The sequence below is a fragment of the Silurus aristotelis genome (genome assembly GCF_946808225.1).
Source record: "Silurus aristotelis genome assembly, chromosome: 19".
NCBI classification, from domain to species: domain Eukaryota; kingdom Metazoa; phylum Chordata; class Actinopteri; order Siluriformes; family Siluridae; genus Silurus; species Silurus aristotelis.
In genome coordinates, this window is record NC_139592.1 from 23,134,187 (window position 1) to 23,151,615 (window position 17,429).

Consider the following 17,429-nt stretch of genomic DNA (forward strand, 5'->3'; position numbering starts at 1 on the left):
CCTCATTTCTGCCCGTCACAGAGCCTCGACCAGCGAGAACCGCAGCTGCAAGGTCAAGTGCGCTGGGAGTGAAAGCTTGCGTGGATAATAACCAATAAACCCAGTTCTGATTGGTGACAGACAACTTCATGATGGGCTGCGATTTCTGGGAATGGAGATTCTCATGAACAGGTTAATGTTGGAACTTATTTTTGCACGCCAGGTGGTTTTCAACCTCGTAGCTGGAACCAGGTGGATTTCTTTCTACCTTCATGCCTGAATATACAGGACATTTTTGGCACCATTCCAGTTTCAGAAAGCAACATGATCCGTTTTATGCTTGGCTCTAAAGCCATTAAGATTCCTGCACTCAAAAACCGGAATGAAACATAACTGAAGTCTTTCCAACATCCATGAATTCAGTGTCAACCAGATCCAGTCCTGGGTTTCGTCTCCAATCAGATCCCATCACATGTTGGATTTAAAATCTTTTCATGCCTTGGGAATTGGTGAACCAAGTGGAACCATTTCTCCAACTTCTATCCACACTTTACTCCACATCTGGACCAATCCGAGTTCCAGTGATTGCACCTGAAAACTAAATACTAGAACCTACCAGTTCTTTTCCACCCTGCTAATGAAGGCAGGTTCTTTCCATCTAACAGAAGTCAGATTTCATTCTAATCTTCCATCTAGAACCCCTAAAGTCTGGTTTTCCGTTCTTCCTTTGCAGAACCAAACAGGATCTTTTCCATTTCTGGAACTAACGCTTACTAACATTAGTAAGATCCTTTTTCCATTAAAGTTACAATTCAACCGTGTTTCGAAAGAATCATTCGGTTCATCCTAGAAACTTGGAACCAATCAGATTTCTCCATTCTTATGTTGAAAACCTGCCAGAAGATTTGCATCCAGGTTCCAAGCTGTCAGAATGATGATACACTTTGCATCCTTGGATCGATAACCATCTCTGCTGTGATTCCAGACATCATTCAGATCCTATTTCCCCCAAAATCAGTGTTACAGAAGCTCTTGGGTTCTATCCATTCTGGGAAATAAAACCAATTGAATCCTTTCCAAACTTGGGCTCAGACTGAATCAGAACCTTCCCGTCTTCACTTCCCCTACCAATCGAATCCCTGCTAGCTGCCAGCGTTGATTCCACTAGGTTTGTTTTTCATAATAAACAAAAGCCGAATTTGTCTCGGTGGAACTTGTGAATGATGATGAAGAGGAGTGTTTAATGCATTGATGTGCACTAAACCCGATAGGGGTTAAAAGAAATGCCTCGTACACACCCAGATCCCAAAACCATAATCGCCTCACGCAGCTTGCGCTTGCAAACATAATGAGAATGCTGATGGTAATCCTCATTAAAGAAAAAGAAAGAAAAAGAATGAATGTAATAACCATAAGCTTCACAGAGATTAAAAAAAGAAGCCACCAATCCATTTCCTGCTCAAATAAGAGAACTTTCCGAGTCTCGATCGAATGACTTGGACGTGATTAAACTAATTTTTTTCCCCTCGTGTGCCATTTACGCCAATTATTAGCAATAACGCAGATCTATTTTCACGGAAAGTCCGGAGGGAATTGTTTTCACAAAGCCCAGGCAAATTTCTCTTTTTATTTTGAATAATAATTTATGGTAAATGAAAGTTGTGGGGCTGAAATCACACCATCCAGCCATCGCTCTCTCATTCACAAAATTTTTTTGCTAATCGCATGCCATTTGTTACCTCGCTCACATTTTCCATATTTTTTCTCGAAGCAGTGGAGTAATGAGGCATGAGTCGAACAGAAACACTGTGACGGAACTGTAAATTGCAGATTAATGCCTGCTGCCTGGTGTGGGAAAGTGACAAATGATCACAAAACTAAACACTGAAACATGTCAAGACTCCCAGAGTGTAAGACCACTGGGCGATATTTAAAAAAATGATCTCGATATTTGATACTACATTTATATGTAGATGCACAGAGTAATACAAATTACCCTTAGATACTCTGCAAAAAAGCAGTAAAATAAAGAATCATTTCATTTAATGTCTACATTTTTTAACTTCCGCAAATCAACAGCATCCATTCAGTACAATTTAGTTTTTCATTACTAAAAAGATTTTTTTTTAATCACCATACCAACAATACCTTAGAAAAGTGTATCAAGTAATAATTTATCACAATATCATTATTATATTGATATATACAAACCTAGTTTTATATAAATATCTATAAAACTAGATGTTAAAAAAATTATACTGCAGTGATGCTTCAAATTTTCATGTCCACACAGAACATGACCAAAAGTTTGTAAACCATAAGATTCCTACTTGCTTTTTGAACATCTCATTCAACACTTAGTCCCCATTTGCTGTTGTCTCCACTCTTTTGGGAAGATGATCCACTAGATTTTATGGAGATTTGTGTGAGATTTCTGATGTAGGTGACTCAATATGTTTGAATTAGATCTTCCACACATTTCCAAACCATGGAAAGTAGATATTCATGGAGCCGTCATTGTTCATAGAAGTATTGCCATGCTGGAGCAGGTTTTGGTCTCCTTGATTAAATGAAGGGAAAATTCCATGCTTCTGCATCCAGACATGTCCTATATTATATTTTAACTCTGTTACTCCAAACTGTTGGTGAAGAACCACATATGGATGGAGAAGTGAAGTGACCAAGTACTTTTGTCCATACAGTGTATGTGATCTGTCACAAACTTTTACTACAACAAAAATCAAAGTTCTGCTCATACCTTTTTATTGTTTTCTGCACAGGAGCACATCGGCTTTACGCTCATTTGCATTGCAGCAGTTGATCCTCTCACCGTGTTTGCACGCTTCGTCCGTCACGTACGCACAGATGCTCCCCCTAAACCCCTGCACTCTGCTTTTGGTGAGCTCCTGAAGAGATCAACGTTGTGGATGTGCAGCAAAAGGAAACATGCTGGAGGTGCTTACAGACATGTGTGTGTGTGTGTGTGTGTGTGTGTGTGTGTGTGTGTGTGTGTGAGAGAGAGAGATTATGCATCATGTATTAGTTGGGTTTTATGATTTGTAATGCTGATGTAAACATTACGCACAACTACTAACTTATTTCTCTTGGCAAACTTTTCTTCCTCTCCAAAAATAGATCTAATACACACTATATAAAGGAAAGTTGAGACAGCTGACTTCTCCAGCCATATGCGGCTCTTCCCCAAACTGCTACCACAAACCTGAAGGTACACAATTGCGTAGGACGTCTTTGGATGCAGGACTGTGAAATTTTCCCTTCACTTGTCCTAGAAGACCCAAACCTGTTCCAGCATGAAAATGCGCATGTGCACACAGCCAGCTCCATAAAGATATGCTTTCCATGGGTTTTGTGTGTGTGGAAGATCTCCTGCTAATTAATGTGAACGCTGAATGCACCTCCTCACCTTCATCACTACCTGACTTTACTAACAAGCTTTTGGCTTATTGAATCCCCACAAAATCTAGTGGAACATCTTCCCAGAAGAGTGGAGAGCTTTATAACAGCAGACGGGGACTAAATGTGGAGTGGAATGTTTGAAAAGGAACACACTATATGCCCAGATGTCCACGAACTACCAAAGTATTTCCAGGACATTCCAGCCGACCAGCGAAGGAATGTTTGAGAACGCTGGAGAAAGGAAATAAGCGTCCTACTGGGACTCATATTCGGGCGTGGAGGTGTTTATTTGCTTCTGTATGACAACAGACGCATCATTAGGCGACGAAAAAGCGCTCGTCTCAGAACCTAAAATCTGGAATTTCAATGCCACGTGGGACATCAGTCACGGCGTAGAGAAACACATACACAACACAAATCAACACTGCTTCACTGCATCACCTCTTGCATCCTAAAAATAGCGCAGCTCGTTAGGACACAGCCGAACCTCTCGCAGCACTATTAAGGTTTTAAGGCACAGCGTAGGCAATTCCGCACCTTCATTTCAGACGGGTTCAGTATTTACGTCTGCATGAGGATGAATTAGGTCTTGTGATGTAACACGAGGTCACGCAGACATCTCTCTCTTCGGGCGAGTGGGTTTTCCTGTAGCCGAGCCGCTCGAAGTCGGAGCTATTATTAGGGATGGGATGCTTCCTAACAAGCTCGTCAGAGACGCTCGGGATCCGTCTCAGCGCTGGAGAGCGAATTTCACAATCGTATGAGACACTAATAGAGAGCGGCTAATAAATACTCTTCTGGTCAAGGATCGGCAGTGATTAACGAGTTTGCGGCCACGCCTCCTTCTTAACGAGTTCCAATTAGCAGATCGCTCGGTAACACATGCTACTCACGCTAATGCAAGTGCTAGCTTAGTGGTTAAGTCGCTGGACTACTGATCAGAAGGTCAAATTCAAGACCCAGGATCACCAAGATGCCACTCTTGTTCCCCTTGAGGAAGACCCTTAACCCTCTGAGGCCCAGAAGCGCTGCATCATGGGTAACCTGTGCTCTGACTACAGCTTTCTAACATCCCCTTTAGCCTTTTTGCTATTATTAATGAATTTATATACAAAAATGCAAACTCCTTCATTTGATCACAAACATCAGTTAACAAATACAAAAAGGCATCTTTTTAAGGCATCATTACACTCCTCAGGTGACTGTAGTCATGAGGTTCGGATGTTATACTGTATATATGTAGTATGGAATCAAGCCTAAGGGGGCGTGGCCTCTGCGCTTAATTTTCCCAGTTATAGGGTTGACCTCCACAAGACCTTCTGATCGCCTCTACAAGAACTGACAGAGACCACGCCCCCAACAGAGAGCGAGAGAGATAAGGTGGTCATTATGGGATACCTTCATGCTCCTTGTCCGACACTCCCGCTTTCCTCATCTTCTTCGGCGTCTTCATAAAGAGCGGGAAAATGGTACGAAGTCCGAGGATGTCGACAAACTTGTGGCAGTTATCGGTGCCCTCGGGACCAATCATGCTGTGATCCAGGACCTTGAGGGCGCTTGTGCGGGACAACTTCTTCTCCCTACACACACACACACAAGAGGAGAATGAACTGGAGACTGTGCACCACCCTGTATCAGTTTCACATATATAGCCCCGTAGAGAAGTATTTTAATAATGGCAATGAGTAAAAAGTAGAAATTAGCATTTTTGTAGCTGTAGTAAAAATGTGCAAAAAACTTGTGAAATACAGAGTGGAAAAGTAGTAGGCGTTAAAAAAAAAAAAAAGGAAAAAAAGAAAAAAAATCTCCCTGTCAGCCGCTTTTACATAATACACCGCATGCACTTTGTCCCTGTAAGTGATTCATTTCCTGCATTTCAAACCTGAGGAAATCATAAATCAGTTCCGTGCATCATAACAAAGCAAATGTGATCAATAGCTTTAAGGTCCAGCAAGATCACGCAGCACAAACATCTGCGTATACGAGCTCCCCGATGTGCTGCACGGCACTCTGGGAAATGTAGCTGTCTGTCATGCTGCCACTCTTCTCGTCCGGAAGATGATGAACGGCGCTGTTTATCGAGCTCACGGCAAAAACGGTTCAGGTGTCAGGAGAGAGAGAGTGAGAGTGAGAGAGATAGAGAGGAAGTGATGGGGATGAGGAAAATGTGAGTGTGTGTGAGGGAGAAAGAGTGAGTGTCAGATGAGATTTGTGAAGCAGAAAGCAGTTTAAAGGATGCTGGAATCCCTGCTCACCTGCAATGAACGTCTAAATCCAGACAAGACGGGCGAATACGCATTCACTCCCCTTTCTTTCATCATGTGTCACCACAATTTATTTCGCACCGTCCTTTTTCACGTCCTGCGTCATAATACTTTCACGTTCGCCGACGTTGTTTTTATGACTGATGGTCTGAAAATATGTATGGATCGTGCAGCGCTCGAACATGATCACAAACCTGAGCATGAGGTTCATCAGCTGAAGCCCCTCCCCCTTGAGGAAGCGGTCACGGTTAGCTGCCAACATGAGGCAGGAACAGAGAGCGTCGAACAGGTTCTCCATCATCTCCTGCTCCTCAGGTGTGGACGGGTTGTGCCTCTTGAACACCTGAAACATGTTACCACAGCGTGACTTTACAGACTAATAACATGCTTATTACGTCAATATGATACTTTCCTGATTGTATATGACATCCCAGTGATGTCACGAATCTGCGGTCAGAGCACAGGGTAAAATAATCTACATTAAATCTTTAATTTTCTAAAGATATATTCTATTTATGTGTACGTTACACCCCTAATATATATATTTATATAATATATAATCAATTTCATGTGTATAAGGGCCATAAAACACTTTAAGGTGGTAACATGACCGTCTGGTAATTCAGAAATGTCCTCATGAATACTGTATAATTTTTATATATTTTTAATTTTTCTTGTGGTTGCAATATTAGAACAGGAAACCTTGACCGTGAATCCTCATGGTCATGTGAATGCTTAGGAACGTGACGGAGAAGTCGGAGTTTCAGTTTTTGCTGCAAAATAATCCAGTATTTATGAAGTCTTTTTGCTCTGTTCGGCGTTAAAGCAAGAGTTTGTGTGTGCCAGAGGATGTGTAGACTTTACTACGCTTTGGCTGGATATATGGAGCGATGCAGGAGCTCACTGTGTGTGTGTGTGTGTGTGTGTGTGTGTGTGTGTGTGTGCGCGCGTGTGTACGTGACTAAAGGGAAGGAAACACATGAAGAGAGGCAGCTCTGAATCTACTGGGGATGATAGAAAAAGAGACAGACACACATGCACAAGAGAGATAACTTACTGAAAGCTGCTGCAGGAGCACATCAATGCCGTCCATCTCGCCCAAAAGCTCCCTGGTGCCTGAGAGAAAGACAGAGAGACAGGCAGAGAGAGAGACAGACAGAAAGAGACAGACACGTGAAGACAATGCGGATCAGAGAGGCAACAATAAAAAAGCATAAATAAAATTACATGCTAATGCTTCTGCTATTGTATTAATTGAACATAGCCACTCCCCCTTCAATTAAACTGCCACACAGAGGCCATGCCTCATTTACTAAAACAAATACACCAGCTTCATATTCTTCACTGATACAAGCATATAGGCCACACCTCTTTCAGTAAAAACAAACAAGCCACACCTCCTTCCCTAAGACCGACACTCACAGAGGCCACGTCTACTTCACTAATACAAATACACAGGCTACATATTCTTCACTGAAACACATAGGCCACGCCTCTTTTAGTAAGAATGTAAAGGAGAAACATTCAAGCCACACCCCCTTAACTGAGACTGAAAGCACATGGTCACACCCCCTCACTAAGACCAATAGAAAGGCCACATTAAGGCCTGTATTATGAACGAGGACATCATTGCTGTAATTTTTTTTACTAAGAGGCCACGCCTGCTTGCCTCTCAAACCAAAATAGGCCACACCTGCTTGCCTCTCAAACCAAAATAGTGTGCTATCTTCATCGTGTGCACCATTGAAGATAAAGGATCAGCAGCTGGGACTCACCGTCGTTGTTCTGGAGGAGGATGGCCAGGATCTCACTGCAGTACAGCTTGTTAGCATCGAATGGCATCTTCGCCTGCGCGATTAAAAAAATAAATAAATAAAAGCGTTATTACATTAATTTTAATATTTAAGTCAGTGAGGCTGACAGGTACAGATGCCATGCCCCTTTTAACGAGGCCGTCTGGTGCATTTTTTTTTATAGATAAATGATTTTATTGTTCATGCAAAACAAAACGAAAGAGTGTTTATCGCTGCTATAACGTCATTAGGGAAAACAGGGACGTCCCTGTATACAGTACAAGTGGAATAAAAACACTGTTACTGGTGTAACATTAACTCTACTCCATCACACCATCTCGTCTCATTTCCCTTTTATTTTCATAAAACAGCACGACATAAAGATCCTTACTGAGCTAATGACCATAGCATGACTTATACACCAAACCAGACAGAAGAAACCAGAGGACCATAGCATTGGGGTTAAACTGCACTCGTACCTTAATCCTCTTGAGGAGCCACTGCATGAGACCCTGCTGAGCGGCTTCGGTGCACAAACCCGGTCTGAACTCGGCCATGTTTTCCACCACAGCTAAAACCACACACACACACACACACACACACACACACACACACACACACACACACACACACACACACACACACACACACAGCGGAATCAAATCTCGTGAGGTGGAGCTCGTCCTCTGATGAAGACAATTTTTTTTACATTATTGTGTGTGCGGGACTGAAGAAATTGTGTGCTTGTGTTATGGATAATTGCACAGTGCATGTAGTTGGATTTTTTTTGCAATACAAAAGTGCAATTTAAAAAAATTAAATAAAAAAAATCAATATGTAGAAAACGGCATCAAAACACAATCAGAGCAAATTGATTTCCAATAATTTCACACCCTGTGGTGTTTTTTATATTATATATATATATATATATATATATATATATATATATATATATATATATATATATATATAATATATATATTGTACAGTCAGTAAATGGCATATCTAGAGTCTGGAGTGCAAAATAAAAAATAAATAAAGCTGAATTTACTGCATGTGGAAACGCAGGTCCGCGACAATTTGCCTTATAAAACAGCAGCCACATGTGAAATGCACACTGCTGTGAGACCTAAGAGCAGCTCTTCAGCCACCAGCATGTGTGTATATGCATGCATATATGTGTGTGTGTGTGTGTGTGTGTGTGTGTGTGTACACACTGCATGGTGGGTGACAGATTACATTCAGAATGCTGAGAGGATAAAGACGTGGAAACAGTGCGTGTTTCACGTTCAGGGCTTTTTTCTTTCTCCAAACCGAACATTAAACATTAAATGCTGGTGCTGCTGAAAACCACTTTAACTAAATCACTGCATCCTCCCACACACACACACACACACACACACACACACACACACACACACACACACACACACACACACACACACACACGAACGTAGGCACTTCTCCGCAGCTCTGACCCAGTTAGTGAAAATCAGACTCGCCGATTTGGTGCCACAGAAACAAACAAAAATGGATGAGTGCAGAACGTCTGCTTCAAAACAGCTGGAGGTCTGGAGATTAGCTTTCTGTAGACATTTTTCAAAAGGAAAATAAAACCATGCGCAACAAGCACTCTTCATAAAAGCCTTTAAGAGTGTGTGTGTGTGTGTGTGTGTGTGTGTGTGTGTGTGTGTGTGTGTGTGTGTGTGTGCACAGCAGGGGTACACGTCTCCATCCCTGAGATTCGATTGTGTAGATGTAATCAACTACACGGTGTATTAAAGAAGCATTAAGGCACTTAAAGCGTTATATGATTTCGAGTGTAATGTAACTCACACAGCGTAATGAGAGACTGCGTGGATAGATAATATTTTAATTCTATTTTATATTACACACGCGCATTAAAGGCATTCATCTGAAACCGCAGAATGGGGTCTAAACGAAGACTAATTAAATGATAGCAATATAACAATTACATTATATTATTATAAATATTATTAGAGTGCATGATGAAGCATTTGCCACATTTAATTAAACTGACAGGGACAGAGGCCACACCTCCTTCAGTGAAACTGGCAGGTGCAGAGGCCACGCCTCATTTCTGTGGCTCAGACGCAGTGGCGATTCCTAAGCAAAAAAAACCTGAGATTTGGAGTGGAAGAGGAAAAATGGACGGATTGAACACAGCAGTCTGCTTTATGGTTTAACACGGGGGAAAGACTGTGTGTCTCAGCTTCATCATTTCCACCAGCAAGAAGCAGAGACACCTGATAACTCAATCACTGCAGCACACAGGCAACAGAGGGAGGAAAAGAAAGAGAGTGAGATGGAGAATATAAAAGGACACAGAGTAGCAGGGTTTCAGCAGGTATAGTAAAAACTGAGAGGAAGAACAGGGGGATTAAAAAAATGACAGATGCCGTAAACGAGTCTGATCTTAATCACGGTAACATTACAAATAAACCAATACCAGTGACGTGGAAAAATCTTGCGTTTTGTACTTTTAAAAAAAGGATTTTGGTGGCGTATTACGACGGCGGTTGTTCTGTACCTAGCGTGTTGTGAACCCCGTCTGCTTCTTCTTTCACCGTCTCATCCAATCGCTCCATGTTCTGCACCATCAGCGCCACCACCTGGCCCTCCAGCTTAAAAATACAAACAAACAAAGCACATATTAATGACATCAAAAAACTAATTCAAACTGTTTAACACTGTGCACAAATAGTGTGTGCTAATGTTGCCACGGAGACGGTGCGGTCAATCATTCCGCAGTCTGACACACCTTTAACTTTATTATAATTAAATGTTATTTCCGCATGCTTTATGTTTATGTTTATGCTTATGCTTTATTTACTTAATGTGTCACCGTTAAAAGATTAATAAACAACAAACTATCATGAAGATTGATTTATATAAAAGCCTGGAAGTATAAAAGCCCCAGGCTACAGTCGCTGTCAGTGTTTTATTGTCCGTAAAATAAAGTACATTTAAAAACACAATTGACTCCTGAGAAAATGAAGCACAAGCACGTGCACGTTTAAAATCAGAACGCAAAACGCAGCTTCAATCGCGGCGCCAATTTCCTGTCAAATCTCCTTCCTCCGCATCAGCGCCTTCGCAAATCAGTAACGCCACACCCGATCATCTCCTGCCGGGCTCCGATCGGCGCTTCCGTTTTTCTAAATGTCATCTCACACACACACACACACACGCAGGACGCCGGCTCCCGACCTCGAAACACTGATCAATCGCTAATGGTTATTAAATTGCACTGAAACTGAAAAGAGGAGGAAATTGGTTTTCTGGGTTTTTTTTCTGTACAACAGTCACGCTTTTAAGATTTTGGCTCGAGTTCTTCTTCTGATTGCTTTTAAACTCGCACGAGCTCTGAAACACCATCCAAGCGGTAAAGAAGCAATTTGCAATCCGTTAAAAAAGAAATCATTTTCCAGAAACATCGCTAGACTTTAAATTATTCAAAGAACACAGAAATATATGTTAATAAGGAAACTGTACGTTAAACAAAGATAACGACAACCTCGTACAAATTCCTCCTTCAGTGAGCAACAGATTTAGAGGCCACACCTCCTTCAGTGAGTGACAGGTTCAGAAGCCACGCCTCCTTCAGTGAGTGACAATCAGAGGCCACGCCCCTTCCGTGAGAATCAGAGGCCACGCCCCCTTCAGTGAGCACCAGAATCAGAGGCCACGCCCCCTTCGGTGAGCGACAGATTTTAAGGCCACGCCCCCTTCGGTGAGCGACAGATTTGAAGGCCACGCCCCCTTCGGTGAGCGACAGATTTGAAGGCCACGCCCCCTTCGGTGAGCGACAGATTTGAAGGCCACGCCCCCTTCGGTGAGCGACAGATTTGGAGGCCACGCCTCCTTCGGTGAGTGACAGATTTGGAGGCACCGCCTCCTTCGGTGAGTGACAGATTTGGAGGCCACGCCTCCTTCGGTGAGTGACAGATTTGGAGGCCACGCCTCCTTCGGTGAGTGACAGATTTGGAGGCCACGCCTCCTTCGGTGAGTGACAGATTTGGAGGCCACGCCTCCTTCGGTGAGTGACAGATTTGGAGGCCACGCCTCCGTCAGTGAGTGACAGATTTGGAGGCCACGCCTCCGTCAGTGAGTAAAAGATTTGGAGGCCACACCTCCTTCAGTGAGTGACAGATTTGGAGGCCGAGAACAAATTAAACTAAATTAAGACACGCCTCCAGGGGCGGGGCTTACCCAGATCTATACTCACTGAAGGAACTCCAAACTATTTTTTCCTCAAATATTTATGTTTCTATAACATCTAAAGGACAAATAGAAAAAGCTACAAAACAAGAAGGTTGTTTTCTTTACCAGTGCATCGATGAGGACCTCGGCGCCTTCCTCACTCTCGTTCAGTGTATCGACGTCTGTGAGCTCCTGCAGCAGGTCCACCACTGCGATGGCGATATGTGTTCTGAGTTAAGGAGAACCACCAGGTTCCACATGCCACGTACTGCAAATACTTACCTTCTGCAAGTCAGCACTTTGTAGGACTTTATCCTGCTACCTGATCCATCACCTACCTCCTGATCCACCTACATCCCTGCAAATCAGTGTGTGTGTGTGTGTGTGTGTGTTAGAGGGAGGAAGGATATCTGTGTTTTCGTGGCTCAGCAGGCCGAGCAGAGACTGCACAGCGTTCAGCTCCACCAGCAGGTGATAGAGCTCAGGGATGGTGGTGATCACATGCATCTCCTGGATGATGTCGTTCAGGTCCAGTTCAGACTCCATGAACCTACAGGAAGACGTTCTCATCAGACACGGACACGCCGTAAAACCAGAACTCACGCTCGATGTTCTTATTTCACCGGTTTAACTCACTTCTCTGGATTGTCTGGGAATTTAATCCTGAGCTCCTGGTTTTTGTAGGACCTCTTCTCAAAGGTCAAGATCATCTTCTTCACCATGCTCTCATCCACCGGCTCAGCCTGTGACAGACACGGCGCAGTAAAACACGGTACAGGATTTATCAGTGTTAATATTAAGAGACAATCAGCAGGGTTGATGCGAGACGATACGGTACCTCAGGGTCCACCTCGTCCTGGTCCATGAGCTTCTCTAAGATCCTCTCTCTGTTCTCGGGATCTTCCGGCGTAGACTCGGGCAGCTGCGGCACGAGTCTCGGAGGCTCCCGGCTCGCCGTCTTCTTTAGCCGAGACTCTTCAGAGCCGCTTTCCTCTCTCGGTCGCTTGCCTCCACGCTCAGGCTGCCAGTGATGAGAACAGATCAGAGGTGCAGTTTAGTGGAAGTCAACGTCCTATTAACGTGTCTTGTTTGGAAAAACCCTTAGGTCCAGAACGATTGTTTCTTCTTTAATTGGTTTCGGGATTGGTCTGTCACTTTATACATATTCTCCCAAAACCTCTTTATCTCCTCATAAGTCATTACCCTGATCATTTATGCATGTTTGTGGAGCTGAAACTCAAGCACTCGCCGATTTCATTGTAGGGGGTGGAGCTTTGAGTGAATGGTTTAATGAGAAAAGAAAAACCTTCAGGTCTTATTTAACTTCAGAGGAAGATCTTAAGTGAACTGCTATAAATATATAAACACTACTGAACATCTTTGGGATGAATGTAAACTCTGACTGCACCTTAGGCCTCCTCAACTTCTCACCTGCCAGTACCAGTAATCAGTACCTGCCTTCACTAACATCCTTGTAGATAATGAACACAAATGTCCACAAACACACTCAAAAATTTAGTGGAACATCTACCCAGAAGAGCGAAGGAATTTACAGGAGCATATAGGGAGTAAATGTGGAATGCGGTTCTCAAAAAGCACAGGTCATTCACGACCGGGTGTCCGCAAACTTTTGCCAATATAGTGTAGATTACGTCTAATTAAAGTTTGGTTAAATCCCAACTAGGAAACTACTCACTGTACTGTACTACACTTTGAAAAAACAGGAGCGTCATAATAACAAACTCTGGATTCTGATTGGTCAGAATGTGTTGATTAATTTTCTCTAACAGCAGCCACGTTCCATCTGCAAGGTTTCTATTAATGCACACTTTCCCTGGTAGGAGGATTTATTTAATATAAAGAACGAGTCTCCAGTATCGGTGCTAAAGGAAATCTCGAGAATCTCGCCTTCAACAAGTTTTTATTTTTTGACTTATTTTCTTCCAAAGAGGAGAGAAGAAAGAGAGGCTGGTGAAGATTCTTAGCTGATATAGAATACATGAGAACAGGAATGAACGTTTGTGGAGGTACCACAACATTAAACATAACTACGAATCAGTGTGGAACCGTCAGAACCAGAAACGGGTCTTCTCTTCTGCTTTTAAATCCCACCACCAGGAAGGGCCCTTGAGCAAGGCCCTTAACCCTTAGACCATTATCATCTAAATTAAATGAACAGCACGATTAGAGAACTAATGAATAATGTTCACACCACCGGGATGTTCATTCTCAGCGAAGTTTGGCTTTAAATTATGTAAGATGCATGTATGGTGAGAAACAAACTCCATGCTGGACACTGGCTGAAGCCCAAATTGATCTAACCTAAGCAAGTAGTGCACTAGATCATACATGAAGTCCATTAGGGAACACGACCCGTAGTGCACTCCTGTAGGGAAAACAGCACCATTTGGAACGCGGCCCTGTTGTTGTTAGCCGGACTGCGTGCACGGAAAACACGGGCAGATTTATACAAACGGAAACATTTAAAACCATAAAAACAGATTTGTTTGTTACCTGATAATTAAGCAGCTCTCCCACGTCCATTGTGTTTTATTTTAAGAAGTGTATTTACTCTACAAAAAGTCTAATTACGGGTATTCAATATTAGCAACGCATTCAGCACAGTGTAAAGTTGAGTTCTTCTTCGGCGATTTGAGGAGCGGAAATGCGTTTGGCGCAGCAGCGACACCTTCATGCTCGGTGAGGAACAACAGCGCCCCACGGACTGAACAGAGCTAAAAACAAAACAAAAATCCACAAAATTATGATTCTTCTTCTTCTTCTTTCGGCTGCTCCCATTAGGGGTCGCCACAGCGGATCATCCGTCTCCATACCACCCTGTCCTCTACATCTGCCTCTTTCACACCAACTACCTGCATGTCTTCCCTCACCACATCCATGAACCTCCTCCTTGGCCTTCCTCTTTTCCTCCTACCTGGTGGCTCCATCTTCAGCATTTTTCTACCAATATAATTCATGTCCCTTCTCTGCACATGTCCAAACCATCTCAATCTCGCCTCCCTCACCTTGTCACCAAAACATCCTACATGTGCTGTCCCTCTAATAAACTCATTTCTAATCCTGTCCATCGTCGTCACTCCCAACGAAAACCTCAACATCTTCAGCTCTGCTACCTCCAGCTCCACCTCCTGTCTTTTACTCAATGCCACTGTCTCTAATCCATACAACATCGCAGGTCTCACCACAGTCCTATAAACTTTCCCTTTCATTCTTGCAGATACCCTACTATCACAAATCACTCCTGTCACTCTTCTCCACCCACTCCACCCTGCCTGCACTCTTTTCTTTACTTCTCTAACACACTCTTCATTACTTTGCACTGTTGACCCCAGGGACCTGAACTCCTCCACCTTCTCCACCTCTTCTCCCTGCAACCGCATCACTCCACTGCCCTCCCTCTCATTCACACACATGTACTCTGTCTTACTCCTACTGACTTTCATTCCCCTTCTCTCAAGCGCATATCTCCAACTCTCCAGGCTCTTCTCAACCTGCTCTCTACTCTCACCACAAATCACAATATCATCTGCAAACATCATAGTCCAGGGAGACTCCTGTCTGACCTCGTCCGTCAACCTGTCCATCACCACTGCAAACAGGAAAGGGCTCAGGGCCGATCCTTGATGCAGTCCAACCTTCACCCTGAACCAGTCTGTCGTACCTACTGCACACTTCACTGCCGTCACACTGTCCTCATACATGTCCTGCACCACCCTCACATACTTCTCTGACACACCTGACTTCCTCATACAATACCACAACTCCTCTCTCGGCACCCTGTTGTACGCTTTCTCTAAATCCACAAATACACAATGCAGCTCCTCTATACTTCTCCATCAACATCCTCAAAGCAAATAAGGCATCTGTGGTGCTCTTCCTCGGCATGAAACCATACTGTTGCTCACAGATGGTCACCTCTTCTCTCAGCCTGGCTTCCACTACTCTTTCCCATAACTTCATGGTGTGACTGATCAACTTAATTCCCCTGTAGTTACTGCAGGTCTGCACATCTCCCTTATGTTTAAAGATCGGTACCAGCACACTCCTTCTCCATTCCTCAGGCATCCTCTCCCCTTCCAGAATCCTGTTAAACAATCTGGTTAAAAACTCCACTGCCATCTCTCCTAAACATCTCCACGCTTCTACCGGTATGTCATCTGGTCCAACCGACTTTCCATTCTTCATCCTCCTAATCGCTGCTCTCACTTCCTCCTTACTAATCCTATCTACATCCTGCTTCACCAACTCCAACTCCACATCCTCCAACCTTCTCTCTCTCTGATTTTCCTCATTCATCAGTTGCTCAAAATACTCCCTCCATCTTCTCAACACACTCTCCTCATTAGTCAACACATTTCCCTCTCCATCCTTTATTGCTCTAACTTGCAGTACATCCTTCCCAGCTCGGTCCCTCTGCCTGGCCAATCGGTATAAATCCTTTTCTCCTTCCTTAGTGTCCAACCTCTTATAAAGCTCCTCATATGCCCTTTCCTTGGCTTTCGCCACATCCCTTTTTACCTGCTGCTGCATCTCCTTGTACTCCTCCCTACTTTTCTTATCACTCTGTCTATCCCACTTCTGTTTTGCCAACCTCTTTCCCCTAATGCTCTCCTGCACTTCCTCACTCCACCACCACGTCTCCTTGTCTTGCTTTCTATTTCCAGATGTCACACCAAGTACTTTTCTAGCTGCCTCCCTCATCACTCCTGCAGTAGTTGCCCAATCATCCGGCACCTCTTCACCACCACCAAACCCCTGTCTGACCTCTTCCCTGAACCTCACACTACACTCTTCCTCCTTCAGTTTCCACCATCTTATTCTTCTTTCAAACCTTACTTTCCTCCTCTTCGCCTCCAAAACCATCCTACAGATCACCATCCGATGCTGTCTAGCTACACTGTCCCCCGCCAACACCTTACAGTCTCCAATCTCCTTCAGGTTGCATCTCCTACACAGAACATAATCCACCTGTGTGCACCTTCCTCCACTCTTATACGTCACCCTATGATCCTTCTTCTTCTTAAAATACGTGTTCACCACTGCCATTTCCATCCTTTTAGCAAAATCTACCACCATCTGCCCTTCCACATTCCTCTCCTTAAAACCATACCTACCCATCACCTCCTCATCACCTCTGTTCCCTTCACCTACATGCCCATTAAAGTCTGCCCCAATCACCAATCGTTCTTTCCTAGGTACACCATCTACCACTTCATCTAATTCACTCCAGAATCTTTCCTTCTCCTCCATCTCACAGCCAACTTGTGGAGCATAGGCACTGATGACATTTATCATCATCCCTTCAACCTCCACCTTCACGATCATCACCCTATCAGAAACTCTCTTCACCTCCACTACACTCTTACTGTACTCTTCCTTCAGAATCACCCCTACACCATTTCTCTTTCCATCCACACCATGATAAAACAGTTTAAACCCACCTCTAATGTTCCTGGCCTTACTCCCTTTCCACTTGGTCTCCTAAACACACAGCATATCTACCTTTCTCCTCTCCATCATATCAGCTACCTCTCTCCCTTTACCCGTCATAGTAACATTTAAAGTACCAACCCGAACCTCTACTCTCCTACACTGCTCCTTTTCCTGCCGTCTCTGTAGACGCCTTACTCCTCTCCTTCTTCTCCTTCGGCCAACAGTAGCCCAATTTCCACCGGTACCCTGTCGGCTAACGATACCTGTGGCGGTCGTTGTTAACCCGGGCCTCGACCGA

At 43.7% G+C, this 17,429-nt stretch overlaps 1 protein-coding gene across 1 annotated transcript in view; it reads right to left on the bottom strand.

Moving 5' to 3' along the window:
* The window catches only part of ctnnbl1 (catenin, beta like 1), a 27,258-nt gene extending 12,869 nt beyond the window's left edge, over positions 1-14,389 (bottom strand). The window contains exons 1-11 of the mRNA XM_083521398.1: positions 14,192-14,389; positions 12,516-12,698; positions 12,314-12,420; positions 12,083-12,227; positions 11,804-11,896; positions 10,005-10,098; positions 7,933-8,024; positions 7,436-7,508; positions 6,718-6,776; positions 5,855-6,003; positions 4,795-4,976 (exon numbers count right to left, since the gene is read on the bottom strand). Coding sequence (XP_083377524.1) covers positions 4,795-4,976; positions 5,855-6,003; positions 6,718-6,776; positions 7,436-7,508; positions 7,933-8,024; positions 10,005-10,098; positions 11,804-11,896; positions 12,083-12,227; positions 12,314-12,420; positions 12,516-12,698; positions 14,192-14,221 — 1,207 coding nt within the window. The 5' untranslated portion in view covers positions 14,222-14,389. The remainder of the gene's footprint in view (positions 1-4,794; positions 4,977-5,854; positions 6,004-6,717; positions 6,777-7,435; positions 7,509-7,932; positions 8,025-10,004; positions 10,099-11,803; positions 11,897-12,082; positions 12,228-12,313; positions 12,421-12,515; positions 12,699-14,191) is intronic.
* Between the last annotated feature and the right edge of the window lie 3,040 nt (positions 14,390-17,429).